This window comes from Triturus cristatus, chromosome 3_1, assembly GCF_964204655.1.
Source record: "Triturus cristatus chromosome 3_1, aTriCri1.1, whole genome shotgun sequence".
NCBI lineage: Eukaryota > Metazoa > Chordata > Amphibia > Caudata > Salamandridae > Triturus > Triturus cristatus.
The window spans coordinates 873,142,126-873,160,742 of NC_140583.1; the positions used below are offsets into that span (position 1 = coordinate 873,142,126).

Here is an 18,617-nt window from a genome sequence, read left to right on the forward strand (position 1 = left end):
AATAAATGAAAGAAAAATAAATTCATAGGGTACCTCTGTGAGATCTCTTGGCGTCGGCCATCAGGATGGCATTGAAGAGATACGTTTTCAGACCTCCCCTATAGCTGAAGAACATGCGTGATTCTCTGAGCTTTGGCAGAAGAGAATTCCACTGGATGGGCAATGCTTTAGAGAAGGCTGTACCTCCCCTGGAGTTGAGCCGATGCCTTGGCACAGCTAACAGGATGTGCTCCTGGCTTCTTAGCATACACCCCAGAGTGAAGTGTGAAATTCATTGACTGAGAGAAACTGGGCCCAGTTGATGGTAACACTTGTACAACCAATAGCCCATCTTGCAACAAATCCAGTCCTTTAAGGGGAGCAAATGTAGAGCCTTTCTCGCCTGCCTGGGGGACTGCATTTTTAAAGTTAACAGCAACTGGACATCTCACAGGCAATGGCCTTTTCTGTGCATTTAAGGCGAAGGAACAGCTTCAGCCAGAAAAAAACCCATTACAGTTGGAATTCTGTATATGGACCAAATACGACACACACTCCAAAATAGTATAAATGCGCATAGCTGTTCAATTCTTTACAAGAACAAAGACACATCAGTCGGTGAACATTTTTGCGCTACAACAGAGGAGCTAGGCAGTCCTAAATGAGGACCACAAGACTTCAAGACACATTTGGCATTGGCTGGGAGAAACAGTGAATTAGGTTTTTCTTTTTCTTGTGGCACTAGACACATATGCATTCCGGTAGCCAGATATGTGGTGCACTATTGAATCAACATAAAACCCATCTTTCACTGGCACCAAACCATCCGACTATAAGCAAAATAACTTAGTTCACTATCCTTCCCCTTTGGTCTTACCGTTGTTGGTGAGATCCTCTTTCTAATTCAGAAGGTCACTACAAATATGTCTAACGTCACAAATCCCAACTGCTGAACTCTATGCAGATGTTGTGGCATATTCTGTGTGGACCGTAGCTAGAGGAGCACGTTACTAGAACTACTATGGGCCTAACCCCCAAAACCTTTTCCACAAGTAAGCACTATTCACATGTGGAAAAACTGAAAAATGTGTAGGAGTTTGTGGAGTTTTATATCCTCTGATATCATGACGGAGAAAAATCTGTAACATGCATATTATTCTGATTCCACGAGTGGCACAAAACAATGGGCAAGTGGCTGCTCCTAAGAGAATGTCAGGTGAGTGGATCATGCCCGTCGCACAGGCCCTTGTCACCCGCCGCCTCGACTACAGCAATGCCCTACTATGCAGGAATTTCTATCCAGCTCCTCAGAAGACTTCAGACCATACAGAATGCTGCAGCCAGACACATCCTGGACCTCCCCAAACGGTCCCACATCACCCCCCACCTCAGAAACCTTTACTTGCTCCCCATCCAGAAGAGATGCCAGTTCAAGACCCTCACACACGCCCTTTACTATCAAGGACCAGCTTACATCAACCACAGACTGAACTTCCATCAGCCCACAAGACACCTACGTTCTGTCTCACTCGCCTTAGCTCACCCCAACCATCTTTTGCAGCTGCAGTTGGGGCCGCTCCTTCTCCTACATCGCCGCCAAGACCTAGAACGCCCTGCCCCTCTACCTCAAAACAGCTCCCTCTCTGGGGCACTTCAGAAAAAAATTCAAGACATGGCTTTTCCACAGAGACATGGCAACCTCAGCGCCCAGATACCCCTAGGGCAAGACAGTGCTGTGCTCTACAAATGCTGATTGATTGATGCAAACAACATGAAATGCACAAAGTTGCAGTTTTTATGGCATGTAGAATAGCTTGCAATACGTTTCCTGCATTTTCAAAGTGACACCTTGGATGGCCATCTGTAAGAGGTGCTGGAGGTGTGAGGAAGGGCCTGGAAACACTTTTTTGAAGGGGAACTGAAGAAGGGGTGTGTTCAGTGTAAAGTTATTTACTCTTGTTCTTTTCTTTTATCTGAGTGTGAAATTTCACTTTTACTCCAACTTCCCCCCACCCACAGATTCTCTGCAGGGTTACTACCCCTGGAAATTTCCAAAAATATATTAAATTCCCTGCCACACACCTCACGCTTTTGAGAAGAATGAAAAGTAAATCTGCACTTTGCATTTTCATAATTCTATGCATCTGAGATTTATGAGGTTTTTCTATGAATCTGGATGCTGGTTGTTAAAGACATGGTGCTGTAGCTATAACCTGACCTGCAGGAGAGGGCACATTATAAGGGAGAGGACCTTTAATAAATGATATATCCCGAATCAGAAGGGGCTATAATGCTCTACCAACTGAGGGCAGACTGCTCTAAATTAATCTGCGATAAATACAAAGACAACCATTGGAAGTTTGAAGCAAAAGCCATACCAGCCATTAATGACCATCTGCCACTCTAGTGACTTCAATGGAGTCACAATCTTCCAGTGTTCTAATATGAGACAGCGGAATAAGGGAGGCAGGGCACTTTCAGATACAAAAGTAATTAGAGCCATGCAAATTTATAACCTAATGTTTCTTTCTGTACCACAAAGATGGATAGTCACAAGAACAGGAGATCCGCTCATGATTTAAATGCCTTAGAATTTCCATCTGCTACTCAGGTTGCAGAGGTTACACTGCCACAATGGGTACAGTGTGATATTCTGTTGTTTTAACATGCGTAACCAAGTGTCTATACCCCACAGTAGTTGGAGTTCTGCCCTTAGCAAGTTATTCTCACTGACTTGCAGCAAGGAAGAGTAACCTAAGCCTCCCTGGGTTTGAGCCGCTTTGCTGATCAGACCCATTATCTTTGTACAATAAGCACTCAAAAGCCCTGAAAGTCTGAGTGGATATCAAGATAGCAGAGACAGAGTAACGACCGCCCCTGATCACAACTTAAAAGCCGGGGGCATTTCTGTGACACCAGTAGCAGAGAGTTGACAGAGAATGGGCCACCAGCATAGAGCTCATCTGGTGGAGTATAGACTGGCCTCGAAAGGTAAGAGGGTTGGTGGTCCTCTATCAGACCAGGTGGACCGGGGAGGGTAGAGTATTGTAGCCAATGGGCAGCCCAGACATTGGACACATCTGAGGTGCTAACTGACTCGCGATTAACAGTGAAAGACTGTGGGCTGCTGGGCCAGAGTTGACTGCATTCTGGTGAACTGCCTAATCCCTGCAAGGCAACTCTATGGGCTAAGAGAATGGGCAAAACCGTCACAAGCTAAACTTGGCAAATACGCAAGAAAGAAAGTAGCACTGCTGATTCCCACAAAGGGCAAGGGAAGAGAGAGGGACTTGACCCCTTACTTAAAAACCTGCTTCAAGCCATTAAACACACCAAAACTGCACTAGAGTACAAAATAGCATAGATAGCAATTGATATCACCCTTATTAGGTCTAATTGTAAGAAACTTTCGTCCTGGGTCAGTATGGCCGGGTGAATGGTCACTGAACACTCATACTGTATCACTATTCTGCAGCGGAAAGTCCAGTAACTGTGGTGGACCATGAAAAGACTACATGCCAGGGTGGAGGACACAGAAGGATGGTCCTGACATAATACTATCCAGTTGGTGGGCCTTTCAGAACACTATGAAGGCAAAGACCCTGGGAGCTTCATAGAGGACTTTTTCCAAACGGTAATTCACCCCACTGCCCTGTCTTGATATTTTGTGGTCCAAAGAGCACACAGGATACCTGGAGCCCCACTTAGGACTCGAGTAAGAACCCGACCATTTGTTGCCTGTATCCCCAACTATGGAGATCAAGATGCCATCCTTGATGTGAAAACAACACAATTATGTTGTTCCCAGACTACACTCAAGAAATACCGGCAAAGGAAAGATCCTTTGAAAGGATGAAAGCTGAACTGAGAAAAACGGAATTTCCTATATATGTTGCTCTTCCCGCAAAGCTAAATATCCTTTCTAAAGGCAAGTGCTGGCTCTTTGCAGCCTGGGGGTGGAATGGCTGAGAATAACTGGAGGGCTGTGGCTGGTCGGCAATGAATATCAGCAGGGGAATCCTTCCCTATGACAAACATTGAGACAAAAGCCCCCAGAAAAACCAAGAGACGACCCAGCGGAACATAGAGTACAAGAGAACGAGGAACTGGAGGTCACATAGGACTCTTGATAACTAAGTTAATATGTTCTGTGAGAAAGAGCTACAAGCACCTTGTGAATTGGGGTGGCAGGCAGTTCTACGCTTGCAGCATGAGGCAGTAGGGTCGCGGTAAGTGTGTGGAGGAACTGGCGGGCAGTTGTCAACATATTCAGGGCTATGGGTACACAGGCAGAGTATGGGATTAGAGGGGTATCATGGGGCACTGCGGCACATACAAAAGCACCAAAATGGAGGCACAATAGAGCCTGAATATGAAGATCCTTACAAGGAATATCAATAAGCTCAGCCATAAACTGAAGAGAGGTATGGTGGCTAGATATCTCAACAGACAAGACCCAGACTTTTTACTCCTACAGAAGACCCACCTAGTGGGCAACAACTGTGGGTTTATAGGCAGGGGACCACATAAAGTCATGGCCCTCTTGAGGTACACCTCTGGTTCACGAGCAGTAGCCATTCTGATGCGCAGATTGCTCCCATTTGCAGTCGAACGAGTCTGGACAGACAAACGGCTGTTACGTAGCAACACAGGGAGAATGGAGCACAGAAAAACTGGTTGTCGTGTTGAAATACTTCCCACCAGGCCTACAGTTGATCATGTTAGAAAGCATGGGGAAATGGTTAGCACAGGCCCCAAGGGACCTTCTGACATTAGTGGGTGAAATAAACCTCACACTGCAACAGAATCTGTATAGATTCGCACCAACCAGCCCCCAATGATGAGATGACAAATGCCTGCAACAGTTCCTCACCTTCTTGACCTATGGAGGGACTCCCACCTCAGTGTACGAGAGTACTCATATACGGCCACCAAAAGACATTCCCTCTCTCGACTAGACTATTTCTTTAGCCCAGTCATACAGGGTGTTAGATTAGTGAACACTAGTTTTCTGCCCCAGGTCATCTCAGATAATTTTACACTCATATTACACATGAAGACCCCCACGGTTGAGGGTGGACTGGATGCTAGACACCTGGCTCTTGCGGGACTGGAGTATTAGGACACAGCTAAGAGGGACCATTGAAGCCTACCTGTAAAAGAAAGTGGGGTCGGTGGCATCGGGAGTAACTGTATGGGAAGCATATAAAGCGTTAGCACGGGGACAACATATCACCATCTGTGCAGGCAAACAAAAAAATAAGGAAGGGAAAATAAGGGACTTAGAACAATGTCTAGGACTGGAACTCCCTCGTGGTGTCAACTGGGAATATCCAGGTGACGCAGTGCATTTTCCTAGAGGTTTAAAAGAGTAGGCCAGTAGAGTAAGATCTGATCGTGGAAAGTGGGAATTTGTCGTAACCAATCTCAAAGCCTGGCTTTTCCAGAGGTTTAGTTCCAATATTGGGGGTCCTTATCCTCGTGTCGCTACTTAGATCTCAGAATTTATCTGGGATGGGTTTTAGGTAGGACTTAATTTTCCTTCGTTGCCAAGAGGCAGCAATTTAACCCTTAAGGAACTTCTGGGATGTAAAGAGGGGGGTCCGTCACATTGACAATTTGGTGTTCCACCTACTTAGTAGGCGTTATTAGAGAAGATCAGTACTCTGCTATTGTTTCTTAACAATTACCATTGGTATTCATAACCCTTCAGTCTGCTATTCCTTTGAACCACTTCAGGAAGTGTCCTTGAGCAATCTATCAAGCAAAGCGCTGAGGGAGTTTGGGGTATACCAGCATCTGAACGTTTTCCCAACAGGCTCTTTAGAAGTGCATTCAGCATTTTTTATAAATTAGTCCTGTACTGATCTTCTATGCAAGTAGACTCATTTGGCTTTTTTCTCACTTACAAATTAGGAGGACTCACTTCGCTGGTTATAATTAGATGCATCCCGTCAGATGTGTGGACACAATCTACTTAGAGATTGAGTGGGTTTTACCCTTTGGGATATTTCCAAAACCACCACATGGAAATCCCCACATACATCTAATACCATTTATACATTTGTGGTGGTGGTGGGGAGGGTTCCCCAACCATAAGATCTTAGGGCAAGGTTATTAATCGAATTACTTCCCGGTCTTCCTAGTTGCAGCCATTGCATTCGCTCTCTCCTCAGCTCTACTACTGGCGTGACCATCTGGTTTCCGCTTGCTGTGGAGCAATATGATCTAGTGGACAGGGGGGTTTATAGAAGAGGAAGAGTGTATTAGAAAGGGAACAACGTTCCTAAGATCGAGAGCAAGATTACCTGTCTCCAAGTGAATTCCGGCCTCTATTATTCAGAGCTGTAACAAAGAAGACCAGAATATACGAGCAATTAGACCATTTAATTTGGAGTGTGTAGTGTGCTCTGGACAGGGAGAAATCACTTTCTGAAACTGGTACTGGTTGCTTCTACTCATTATGTGACTTTGCTCTCTTTGAGGCAATGCCCTGGTACCTTCATGCATTGCTTCAGGGTTATGCATTAAGCTTGCAGTCCTTGAGATGAACAAGAAGGAGGGCTAAATGAAAACAATTAGCATACACATGCTTTGTTTTCTTTTCGCTAGTTGGGTCAGGAGACAAATGGTAAATTGAGGTGTTTGTAGTTTATTAGGAAAGGGCCAGTGATGTCCAGTGAGCTCTCTGCCTCCACCATTAAGTTTAACCCACTATGATCTCCTTAAGGCTTCTAGTAGAGGGATGCTTGTATATGAGGACTTAGAGCCATTCACAGGGAACCCAGATTACGGTGCACTTTCAGAAGAGACAGCTGTCTCCTGGGCACTGTGTTTTCTGCCTGTCAATAGATCTACTGTACTCTATGGCAGGTAATGGAGGCATTACCCCATCACATGACCTGTCCGTTCCAGTATTACAAGTGTGGCAGTTCCCCCTCCTGACAGGCTATTGCTAGTCTGTTTTTTATTTTTTATATAAGGGCCTCCCACTCACCTCCATGCCGGCTTGTTTTCCTGCCCTGCGACAGGCGAGTGAAATGCGCTGTGTATATACACAAGTAAGTTATGTGTAGTGTAAGCATATTTTTGTAATTTCTGTATATTTTTGTGATTTAAGGCACACGCTGCCTTACCACATTGTTTTGCCGGCAGTAGGTCGCATGTGCATACTTGCTCCACTTGCGGATGCACTTCCTGCGCATGTGCTTGGCTGGGGCAGGGAGTGTTGTCAGCGGTCTACAGGCGAGCCAGTTAAGTGCTGGGATGGATCTATGAGCACTAGGACCCGTGGCCGTGCCTATTATGTACAGGGCTGCGGGGTCTGTCTTTTATGCTCCCAAGTTTTAGTGGTACATGAGATCCGATTACTGGGAGACAGGTATGAATAGGAAGTTGTTGCTGGGCACAACTTACTTCCTGCTTGTCTGTTCGGCTATTTATCTTCGCAATATGGACCCTGTGTAGTCTGAGGCTGCACATGGAAATCTGTTTCCAAACAGAAGCATATTAAGGAATTGGAAGAGGATGATTTGCTACAAATTTCCAGGGCTGATTTGTAGGACTTAATTAATATTGCGGTGCAGTCTGCCTTGACTCAGCCTCAAGCTAAAAAGCAAAAAGGTGATTGTGATGATGAGCTGGACAATTCCCCTAAGGGCAAATAAGTGTAGGGAAAATTGTTCTCTGATATGCTGGCACATATTCGGGATGTGCTTGGATTCGACCTTAAGAGCCTGGTGGATGATGGGTTTTATTCATGTTACAGGGCCTCAGTTGTGGATGATTTGCCCTTGAACGACATTAGAGAGATCTTTGCTGAAGAGTAGAAGGATGTGGACAAGCAGGGTATTCCACATTTCTTGAGCAAGCGGTATCTTGTAGTGCATGATGACCAGATACTGCAGATCCCGAAGGTTGATTCCATCTTGTTCTCTATGGCCTCTTCATCTTCTTTGTGGTCTGAGGAGGCAACCCTTTCGGCTCCAGTGGAGAAAAAGGTGAAGGCTGCTTTGAAACAGTGATTTTGGGATCAGGGCCAGTACTTACTCTGCCTATGCCTCACAGGTCCTCAATAAGGACTTTGAGAGACTGTCTGACTGCCTTTTAAATCAAGGAGATCCAGCGCCTGTCCTGGATCATATGGAGGTAGGTGTTGGCCCAGTTCTCTCTGATGTCATGTATGCTACCTTGTGGGCTTTTTCCTCCTCGGCAGGGGTGACAGTGGCTGGTCGGAGGTCTCTGTGTACAAAACCATGGCGGCAGGAGGCAGCGCAGAAGGCATTAATTCATAAATTGCCATTTGAAGGTCCCAAGCTGTTTGGGAATGAGTTGAACACTATGGTGCAACGTTCTGCTGAAAAGAAGTTGTTGAAACCTTTTCAGTCTGTGCAGAAGAAGTAGTCGTTCTTTCATAAACAAAATGTTCAGGCGGTGTCCTCTTCTCAGCCCTTTCGTGGACGGGCTCAAGGTCAGAGAGCGGCATTCACCAACAACTCCCGGCCCCAGAGTCAGCAATCCCCATCCTGTATCATCCATCTGTGCCCCTTTTCAGGGACATTTGTCTAAAGTTTGAGGATCCATTGATCGACCTCTTTGTCACTCCCCACAATGCCCTCCTTCTGAGGTTTTGTTTGGAGGTGGTTTGTCCTCAGGCTTGAGCGATGGATCTCCTTTAGATTCCTTGGATCTTCTGTGTTAATTCCCCCGGATTCCCCTCCTCCCATGTGTGCTTCAAAAGATTCGGGTGGAATGAGTACCGGTGATTTTGATTGCCCCTTTTTGGCCTCATCGCCTTTGGTTCACTCTGTTACTTCAATTGTCCTGGGGCAGGTATGTTCCGTTGCCCGTGATCCCGTCCCCGCTTCAGTTCCCAGTCCTGTCCTTGCCCAGTCTCTGTCTGCTGAGAACCGACAGCTTGACTCTTGAACGCTTAGCATTGGAGTCTTTTGGGTGTTCTTCTCTGGTGGCACAGGATATTCAGAAATCCAGCAGGGGTTCTACACTTAAGTCTTAAAATAACGACTGGGGCGGCTGTGTTAAATAGTGTTCTGCTCATGGGGTGGATCCGGTTATAGAGGAGCCGGTGAAGATTCTGGAGTTCCTGAGGGATTTTCTTTTTTAATCTTGCCCCCTCTATTCTGGCTGCTCAGTGGGTGGATATCCTCGTCTGTAGGGGGTTAAGTGTGATTGTTACTTTGGTGGTTCTGTTGCTGGGGAGTTTTCAGATCCATCTGCCGGTGTCTCCTGTGGCTGTTCCATTCTCGGAATTACCGACTTTCCTTTAGGGTCTCCAGCTGTCCTCTTTCGGGCCTTTGATGGAGGTGTATTTAGTGTGGTTATCTGATAAGTGCTTGGGGGGATTGGTGGCTTTGCTGATTTTCTATCCTTATTTACAATTTCTGCGGGTGAAGGTGATTCTGAGGTTGGATCCGGCCTTAGTCCCTAAGGTTTTTTCCAAGTTCCATTTGCAGCAGGAGGTTTTTCTTTCGGATTTTTGGGGGAGATCTATGGTCAGGTTCCCTCCATTTTTGATGTTCAAAGGGCTCTTCAGGTTTATCTGCAATGCACTCAGAAATTGTGCCTTTCCCCTGCTCTGTTTGTGTCCTTTTGTGGAGTGGCTAAAGGGAAAAAGGCATCTACTTCAACAATTAGTAGGCAGGTGCATTTGGCAGTTTGTCAATCTTATAAATGTTTGGAGCTGGTTCCTCCGGCTCAGGTTCGGGCAGATCCACTGGATCTGCGTCCACTTCCTGGGCTGAGGCTGCGGGAGTTTCTAGCCCAGAAATTTATAGGGATGCTATTTGGCAGTCCCATCACACTTTTATCACGGATTATTGGCTGGATGTGTTGCATGCTTCCATGGATAATTTTGCTGTTGGTGTTATGAAGGCTGTCTGCGTCTTGAGCTTGATTTAATAAAACTTGTTGTTCATGAGTTTTTGGTGTAAAGCTTCCTGTTTGAGTTAGAGCTTGTGAAGTCCTCAATATTGTAATAACTGGGACGAGGAGATCCTATGAGGGGGTAATGAATTGTTACTTACCAGTAATCTTCATTAGCGCAATTAAGGTATTCCTCGTACCAGTCATGTTCCCCCCCTCCCTATATGGTTGTGTCTGGTCTTGTTACTAGCAAGCATGGAGGCAGGTGTGAGAGGCTTATATACAAAATAAAAAACAGACTAGCGTGTTAGGCGCCTGTCGGGAGGCGGGTCCGGTTCACTATCGTAATTACTGGGACGAAGAGGACCTTATTTGCGGCAATGGGGATTACCGGTAATTAATGACACATTTTTTTAACACTCCATTGTGGCATCAAAGTTTTGTAAACAACTTGACGGATACCCAGACGTGTGCTAGTAAAGAGCACAAGGGCTTTTATAGGATCTTTCCAGGAGCTTGCCTTTGATTCCCGTATCTCTCTCTCTCTCTCTCTCTCTCTCTCTCTCTCTCTCTCTCTCTCTCTCTCTCTCTCTCTCTCTCTAACGGCCGGAGTCAGAGATTCCAATTCCTCAACAGAGTTTATTGCAGCAACACGTTTCACCCCCTCGGGGGCTTCGTCACGGCCTGAAGGTGTATATGACCACCAGCACTCCTGATCTTGGTAGCTATCCATTCTAGACTTGAGCGGCTGGCGGGGTCTTAGGTTTACGGTAACGTTTATACAACGAAATCGACACTAGCATTTAGTGCCTTCCTACCCTGGCCTCATTTTCTCCACAGCCTAATAGGGTTGTGTGTTCTTGGTATTCACGGTACCACACGTTTTTAGGGTGCTGTACGTGTGGCCACCATTGACACCTCTTAGAGGTTGTGGCCACCACCAAAAAGGTGCAGGTAGCCGTATATGCTCGTTTATTGGTACTGAAGAATTGCCATTTAATTTAATCCTAGGCAAGAAACATGTCGACCTTTTTTATCCCTTTAGCACATATTACTCACATACCTAATGGTGAGAGATGTGCGGATTGTTTTTAATCAGGGTGGTGACCATACTTTATTAAAATTGTTTGAAGTGGATCACCTTCCCCTGTTTTAGTACACTTATCTTTCACTTCACTTGCACCTACACCATTTATCATAATTAACTGTACTCCCCACACACCTCACTCACCGGCGTTTGGAAATAAAGATCTCCGACAGGAAGGCCCCCTCGGTGTGCCTGATCGGGCATTGCACTGCCGGCCCGATAAGGAGCAAAGACCCGGTGATGAAGCAAGACACCCGCTTGTTGGGTGTGTGAGGGTCTTCTTTTCCAGAAGGAGTACCTTCTACTCCGATCAACCTGATTGTTTTCACACCATCACCCTGGGACCTGAGTGACTCTAACACACACTGCGCTAATATCAGGAACTGCATACCTTTCTGTTAACACAGCTATCCATTCTAGGCAGGATGTGTTATGACAGACCTGGATTTCCACTTTTGGGGGGGGCTTATAAATGATTTGAATATGGTTAGTTCCTCTTTGTAGTGCGCGGTGAACTAAAACAACTATGGCATGGGCTGCTCAAATCAGGTAAAGTGGGTTAAAGTGTGTGGCAAAAAAAATATTCGTTGGAATAAGGCAGCAGCACAGGTATTCACGAGTGTTTTCGTTTCTTTCTGGTTATGAAAACCGTGACACTGGGTTTGCTTTGCATGCAGGTACAATAAAAGATGATCTTTCTTTGGAATGTATAAAAATGAATGGACAGATGGAATTTTACAGCACTGTCTTGCTATTATTTCACTTTGGTACCCTGCCACTTTTTTTTTTGAGTTCCACAATCCTAAAAGTAGAAGACACAAAAACAGAAGTAAACATAATGTCCCTTGTTAAAAGTGAAAGCACTTCGGTAGAGAGAAATAGTATTAAGGGACAGCAGAGGGCGCTATTGAATACTGTCAGTTTTAAGCCACGTGAAACTCAATGTAATAGAAGAAATATGGAACAGTTAACCAACCACGAAAAAGGTACCAGCCTAGAACTCGTACAACATTTATCCAGCAGGTACACGTTTCACTGAGATCAATCAACCCAGTGCAGGACGGGCTCGGATATTTTATAGTGGGCTATTAAAATATGTATTCTGTGAACCTGTGTCCGTCAAACTTGCTTACGTCTGGGCTGCCTGCCTTGGAGGTACATCATGCTGTGTGGGTGCCTTACACCTTCAAAATAGCGTTAAGGACAGTTCGACTTAATTCTTCCTAAACTGCACTCACAGAGCTATATTTGGGTGGGAAAGCCAAAAAATAGTATGCAAAGACAAACCTGAGATGGAATTTAATCCCTCCACGTACATCATTAAAATGTAAAGCTCTATCAGCTTCTCAATGGCACGTTAGATTGCTCGTCTCTTCAGCACACGGCAGCTGCGTGCTTCGGATTTGACCGGAAGCGTCCCATCATACACTGTACACACAAACACAGCCATGGGAACGCATGGCGCTGGGAAGGTTGCCCACAATCTCCCATGTACCGTGTTCGGGATTGTACTTTTCAATACTTTGCAGGTAGGTTCCTTTGGAGTAAGAGTACCCTCCAGTCACGTAGATAAAGCCATTCATAACAACAGCCCCACATTCCATCCTCCTTTCGATGGTTGGCGCCATCTCACTCCATTCGTTCTTCTCGGGGTCATAGCAGCCGGTTGTCGTAGTCTGACCACCGACAAGATACAGCTTGCTTTGCAGAGGAATAGAACACAAGCCGTATTCTGAGGGGAGAAAAGGAGAAAACAGTTAAAAACTTAAGGGCATGGTTATATAAACCGACAAAGTCTCATGCCGCTTTATGAAAAGCCAGAAGTACTACCCTTTAACCATGTGTGATCATGGAACTCATCACAAATTCGCATGGCAGAAGGAGACATATTATTCCATTTTTGCAGCCACTGAGGTGCGGTATTCAACCCGACTGTATTCATGCCACATTTTGAGGATAAAGGACTAAGAAACATTTGTGTTGAGTTCTTAATTAATCAACTAATTGGCTTGGTGGCATTATCCTGACTCCTGAAAAATGTACATTTTGTTAAACATATAGAATGACAATTTTGTTAGTAATAAATTGCTAATGAAATGTGCACTTTTTCATAATCAGAATATGGCCATCAGTAATTAACTGATGAAATCTAAGCTTAATTACCTTTGACCTTTAGATGCAGGCATACATACCTATTATACACACTGTTTAAAAAAACTTTAGTTGACTCACTCCTTAGTGCATCAAAAGTAGGCCTTACATATACATGAACCAGGCCGTAGTTTAAACGCTCAGTTGTATTGTTTCTTTGCACAGACTACACAAGCTATTGAAGATTGTGTTACTCTATTGTTAGGACATTCCGTTCTCAGCCTTTCAGCAGGACACAAAGTGAATCTCTCGGCATTCTTTCGCACAGGAAGTACAAACAAAAGAAACAAAATCTCCATTTTACACTGCAGACTAGCTTTCTCACAGCTGTCTTCTATGGAAAACATCATTTACCCCGCAGGCAGAACCACCACCTGCCTTTATTCCGCAGTCACTACCGTGACTGTGACGTTGCAACGAGTTCCTTTACCACGCAAGTCGTTACAATGCATCGCTTTAGGGGGTGCGTTGTTGGACTGGTGTTGGAATTTAAGTCCAACACCTTCTCTACTGATACACTGACTGGAATTGGAATAGTAATTTATACTATTCCAAAGTCCAGTGCTCCCCCATAGGCAAGTCGTTGTAACAACTTGCGTGGTAAAGGAACGTGTGCTAATGTTGCAGTTTGGGTAGTGACTGCGGAGTAAAGGCATGCATGGGAAATGCATGTGTGGTTCTGTCATACATCTGTCCTCTGTAGCGCAGACATTTTATTCAAGAGGCTATTTCAGCACCAGGAAACCCTCCCAGGTGAGTCACCAACTAATCAACTACACATAACATATTAGAGTAATTCACATATAATATACGGGCAGGGTACATTTTAAAATTAAGATTGGTCCAAAAAAGTGTAGGTGCATCAGCCATTTCAACAAGTAGAGGCAGAAAAGAGTACAAGACCAAAGTAAGTTACATTTACAGTTGTGGAATCACACAGGGCTTTGCATCTAGACATCAGATAGGTTTGTGGCAGCTGAGAGGTGTATATAGTTAGTTAGCTAGCTGGTTTTGATGCCAAAAGAGAGCAAAGATATGCTCAGGCTGTGGGTGAATTTTCAGGTGGTATTTGAGAGGTGTGAGAGGTGCATCATATTTGATATTTAGAAGGATGTTGTTCCAGATCTTCAGTGCAAACCCCAATAAGGAGTAGTTTGTGTGGAGCTTTTGTAGCAGAAAAGCTTTTCCTATTGGAGACTGTCGATGTTATAAAGGTGTCCCCGTCTGCCTGCGACCAGTTTTTATCTCTGCTTCATACAGAGGAATTGTTTAGCTTAAGGACTTTGAATGTACTGCAACCAGATCCAAGGGTACAGCAGTCTTGGATTGGGAGCTATATTACTTAAATTAATCTTGGTTTGATATGGTCAAATTGGCACAACTTTTTCTCAGTGTTTTTGCTGCTTCATGGTGAACTGCTTTCAGTGGCACTGCCTATCAAACCATCTTGTGACTACCAGTACCTGGTTGAGATTTTCTTTTTGGTATGAGTCGTGTGATTGAACTGATGAGCCTTAGATGGTGCTCAGTCTCTGTTACCAATGATTTTACGAAGGCATCTAGGTTTATTTTGGTGCCAGTATAAATTCAAGAGATGCAGTATTTTGTGGAACCTCTGAACGAAGTCTTGCCTGTCTGAGGTAGGTAGACCATTTTTCAAATCTTTTTTTCTTCTATTTTTGAGGAAAGAGCTGATTATCAAGAATTCAGTGTTTTTCTGGTTCAGTAGGTGTCTATCTGGTCCTCAATTTTGTATTTTTAAAAGGAAGTTTATGTGATTGCTGGAGGTGTTGTTATTGATTCTTACATAAAACTGAATGTTGTCTGCATACTGATGGCAAGGGAGCCCAATGTATTCAGGAATTACCTAGGTCGTTCAATGTATAAAGTAAATAAGGCAAGTCTTGTGAAAGAGAGCTTTTACAAAGTGAGCAAAAGAAGTAATTTATTTTCACCACCTAGAAGTGCTCATGAAAATATATTTAGAACCATTAAATAACGGTATTGAGATTAAGGAATGCATTCCCTCAAAATATCCCTCTATTTTAGAAGTAGCAGTTCCAAAAACTGAAAAGAAGTTGATTGTAAAATGTCAATCCCTTTACTTAGAGGTGCAACTGGTCCACTGAATAAATCAGTTAAAACACAGGCCTGTTGGTTACAAATACATCAAAAGGTAGCTGTGAATTGTTAACCAAAAATAAAATGCTGTTTAATAATGATTGGACATGGCTTCCATCGAGCCTTGCAAATGTATCTACTGGTGATGAAGACTAAACCCTACCTGCTTTTGAAATTCTGATTTTTCAAGAAACACGGAGGGAGCAAGGCACTCCATTGCTTGGCTTTAATGAACTTAGCCTTCCGGCCACACACATAAACAAGGCCGAGAAAAGGGTGGTCTCTCATTTTATATTGCAGCTGAGTTCAGAGTAAAAATAGAAGCAATTGATTTGGAGTTGACATGGATACAAGGTGTGTGCTTACAGTACAACTGTTATATGATGATAATATTGAATGTTTATTTGAGTACGAGGAAAAATAAGATCACCCAGCTGTTTACTTTGTGGAATATCATAAGAACATTAGCATTTTGGTATCCAACGGGTGGCTTGATCGTCTCTGGCGACTTTAATATTCATCTGGTCGTATTCAATTCTTTAGATGTGCTGAGCGATGGTATTAATAAGATGTGCCGTGAAAATCTGCAGCAGCTTGGGCTAATTATGTTAAATGAATCATCCTTGTGCAAATCAAGGGTAGTTTCATCTTTCAAACAGTCCAAGTATGGTTCAATTATTGATTACACTTTTATTTCAGAAAAACTGGGTTAAAAAAATGTTGAATATGAGGTAATTCCTCAACTCGAAAGCGATGATAATCCTCAGTCATTAACTTTGAATCTGCCAATAAGCTGAAATCCCAAAACAAATGTGCTCCAAAATATTGTCCATTCTTTTTTTTTTTTTTTAAAACCTTTATTCTGTAAAATCATTGACACCGCTATTCAGCCGACAACCCGGAGGTACGGCAGCTTTAAAAACACAACACATGCTAGCGTCAACATTCCAATGACAGAAGAATCGAAGGTTCTGTTTTAAATAAACACAAATCCAAACCTAAACACAAGCAAGGCGATGAGTACCGTAAGCACCAGAAGGGGTTCTCATCAGGGGAGGCAAGCCCCATTTCGTCTAACAGGCACAGGTCTGTAGTAAGGGAAGGGAGGGGAAGTCAGAGACTCAAGAAAACATACACATATCAGCAAGAAGTTCAAAGCCGGAAAGAAAGCTAAGGGGAAAGCTGCTCCTCGGGCGGATCCGGGTCCGGGGGCAGGCATATGCCCCCTCTGTACTGGTTCCAGCGCCCCCATACAGAATGCCATTTCCGAGGGCGCCCTCGAGCACAATACACTGTCTTCTCCCTAAACATGCTCCAATCCATGTTTTCCATCCATGCTGTCAATGTAGGAGGCCCAGTAGAGCTCCACAGACGAGCAATGTCGCGCTTGGCAATCATGTTACCCAGGGTCACCCACTGAGTCTGTGCCGCGTCGTGGTCAGTAGGACCCCAAACATTCAGAAGACAACACCGCGCCTCAGGCTGCATGACGATGCCCGTCACCTCCCCCATCACCTCGTGGATGCGCCTCCAAAACTCCATAATCGCACCGCATTCCCAAATAATATGTAGGAAGGTGCCCACCATACCACAGCCTCTATTACATAAGCCCTCCTCAGAGAAACCCATATGGACCAGCCTGGGCCCCGTCACGTAGACCCTATGGAGTATTTTAAGCTGCACCAACCGCAGGCGCGCGGGGATCGCGACCTCTTTGGGAGAGGAAACTGCGTACTGCCAGTCCTCGTCATCTAGTTCAAGTCCATCCCTGGTCCATTGAGCACGTAACCCTAGAAGAAGATCTGCCCGAACATTAATAAGTTTCTTATAAATGAGCGAGATCGTACTCTCTGGCATATGGCCATCCAGGATCCGGTCCTCCAACGGGGAGGACTCGGGCACCTTCTCCCCGTCTACAAGAACTGACCGCAAGGCGTGGAACACTTGAGCGTATCGGAAGAACTCCTTGCTCCCCAGCTCATACTCCTTCTGCAGCTCCTCGAATGATTTTATCCTACCCTTAACCAAGAGGTCTCCAACCCTGGATATGCCGATCAGGTCCCATTTCTCAAACCCTTTTGTGTGCCAAAGCTTACCCAGAATATCGGAGTCAAATAGAGGGGTGGCGAGGGTAAGCTTACCCTTCCAACCCAGCGAATCCGTCGCAACCTTCCATACATGCACAGCAACCCTAGTGGGCCCCGTTAGGGTTAAGTCTGACGACTTCGAATACAGCGCTCTGGAGTAGTTACCCCCACGTAGCAACCATCGGTCCATGGCGAAACCAGGGCTCAGCGCCGGACCATATACACCATGGTTAATCGCACTCAACTGGGTGGCCCAATAATAACGTCGGATGTCCGGAAGCGCAATACCCCCGTCGTACCACGGAAGCGTCAACTTAGCAATCGCTATACGCTGACGCCCTTCCCACAATAGCGCGCGCTGGTGGCTTTCAACCTCGCGGAAGTAACTGGCCGGGACCCAGTCAAGAGTATTCTGCAGGGCATAGAGGAAACGGGGAAGAGACATCATCTTGAACAGAGCGGCACGGCCAAGGAGGGAAAGCGGCAACCGCCGCCAGCCCGCCACGTCCCGACGCAGACGCGCCAAGGGAGGGAGCAAGTTCTTCTCGTACCGCAAGATGGGATCGATGGAAATATAGATCCCCAAATACAAAAAGCCCTGCTGGGCTATCTGGAGCGGGCAGTTGCGCGGGACAGGCGGGACATCACCACACAGGACATACAAGTAGGACTTCCCCCAATTAATGACAAGACCAGAGTTTCTACCAAAAGAAGTCAAGACGTCACAGACCACAATCAGAGATTTCTTAGGCGAGGCGAGGTATAGCAGAATGTCGTCGGCGTAAAGTGAAATACGGTCTTCGTGGTCAGGCGACCAGCGAATCCCACGTATGTCCGGGTGCCATCGTATCCACGCCGCCAGCGGCTCAAGAGCAAGAGCGAACAATAACGGCGACAGGGGACAACCCTGCCGGGTGCCTCTCCCGAGCTCAAACGGTGCCGACGCCCGCCCGTTCACCACGACGCTGGCGAGAGGTCCCTCATAGAGCAACCTCACCCAGCCCACATATCCAGGCCCAAAGCCGAACTTGGCTAGCACAGCCCACAGGTACGCCCACTCCACTGTATCAAAGGCCATCGTGGCATCGAGGGACGCCACCACAGCCGGCTCCCGCATCGTGCCCGTCCTGGCAATCACACCATGAAGGCGTCGAAGATTCAGTGCAGTGTTACGGTGCGGGATAAAGCCCGACTGATCCGGGTGGATCAAGTCGCCAAGCACCCACACCAGGCGGTTAGCAAGGAGCTTAGCAAGGATTTTCGGCTCGGCATTGAGAAGTGATATCGGCCGATAGGAGCCACACTTGTCA

The 18,617-nt window shown here is 45.5% G+C and overlaps 1 protein-coding gene and 1 long non-coding RNA gene across 5 annotated transcripts in view; one reads left to right on the forward strand and one right to left on the reverse strand.

Annotated features, from left to right (window-relative positions):
- The window catches only part of LOC146861215 (uncharacterized), a 170,430-nt gene that overhangs the window by 91,467 nt on the left and 60,346 nt on the right, over window positions 1–18,617 (forward strand). The gene's annotated exons all lie outside the window — the stretch shown is intronic.
- KLHL23 (kelch like family member 23) overlaps window positions 12,233–18,617 on the reverse strand; it is a 141,567-nt gene continuing 135,182 nt past the window's right edge. For all 4 annotated transcript variants that reach the window (XM_085645341.1, XM_085645344.1, XM_085645343.1 and 1 more), the window contains exon 4: window positions 12,233–12,680. In XM_085645341.1, the coding sequence (XP_085501467.1) occupies window positions 12,370–12,680 (311 nt within the window). In that variant the 3' untranslated portion in view covers window positions 12,233–12,369. The remainder of the gene's footprint in view (window positions 12,681–18,617) is intronic.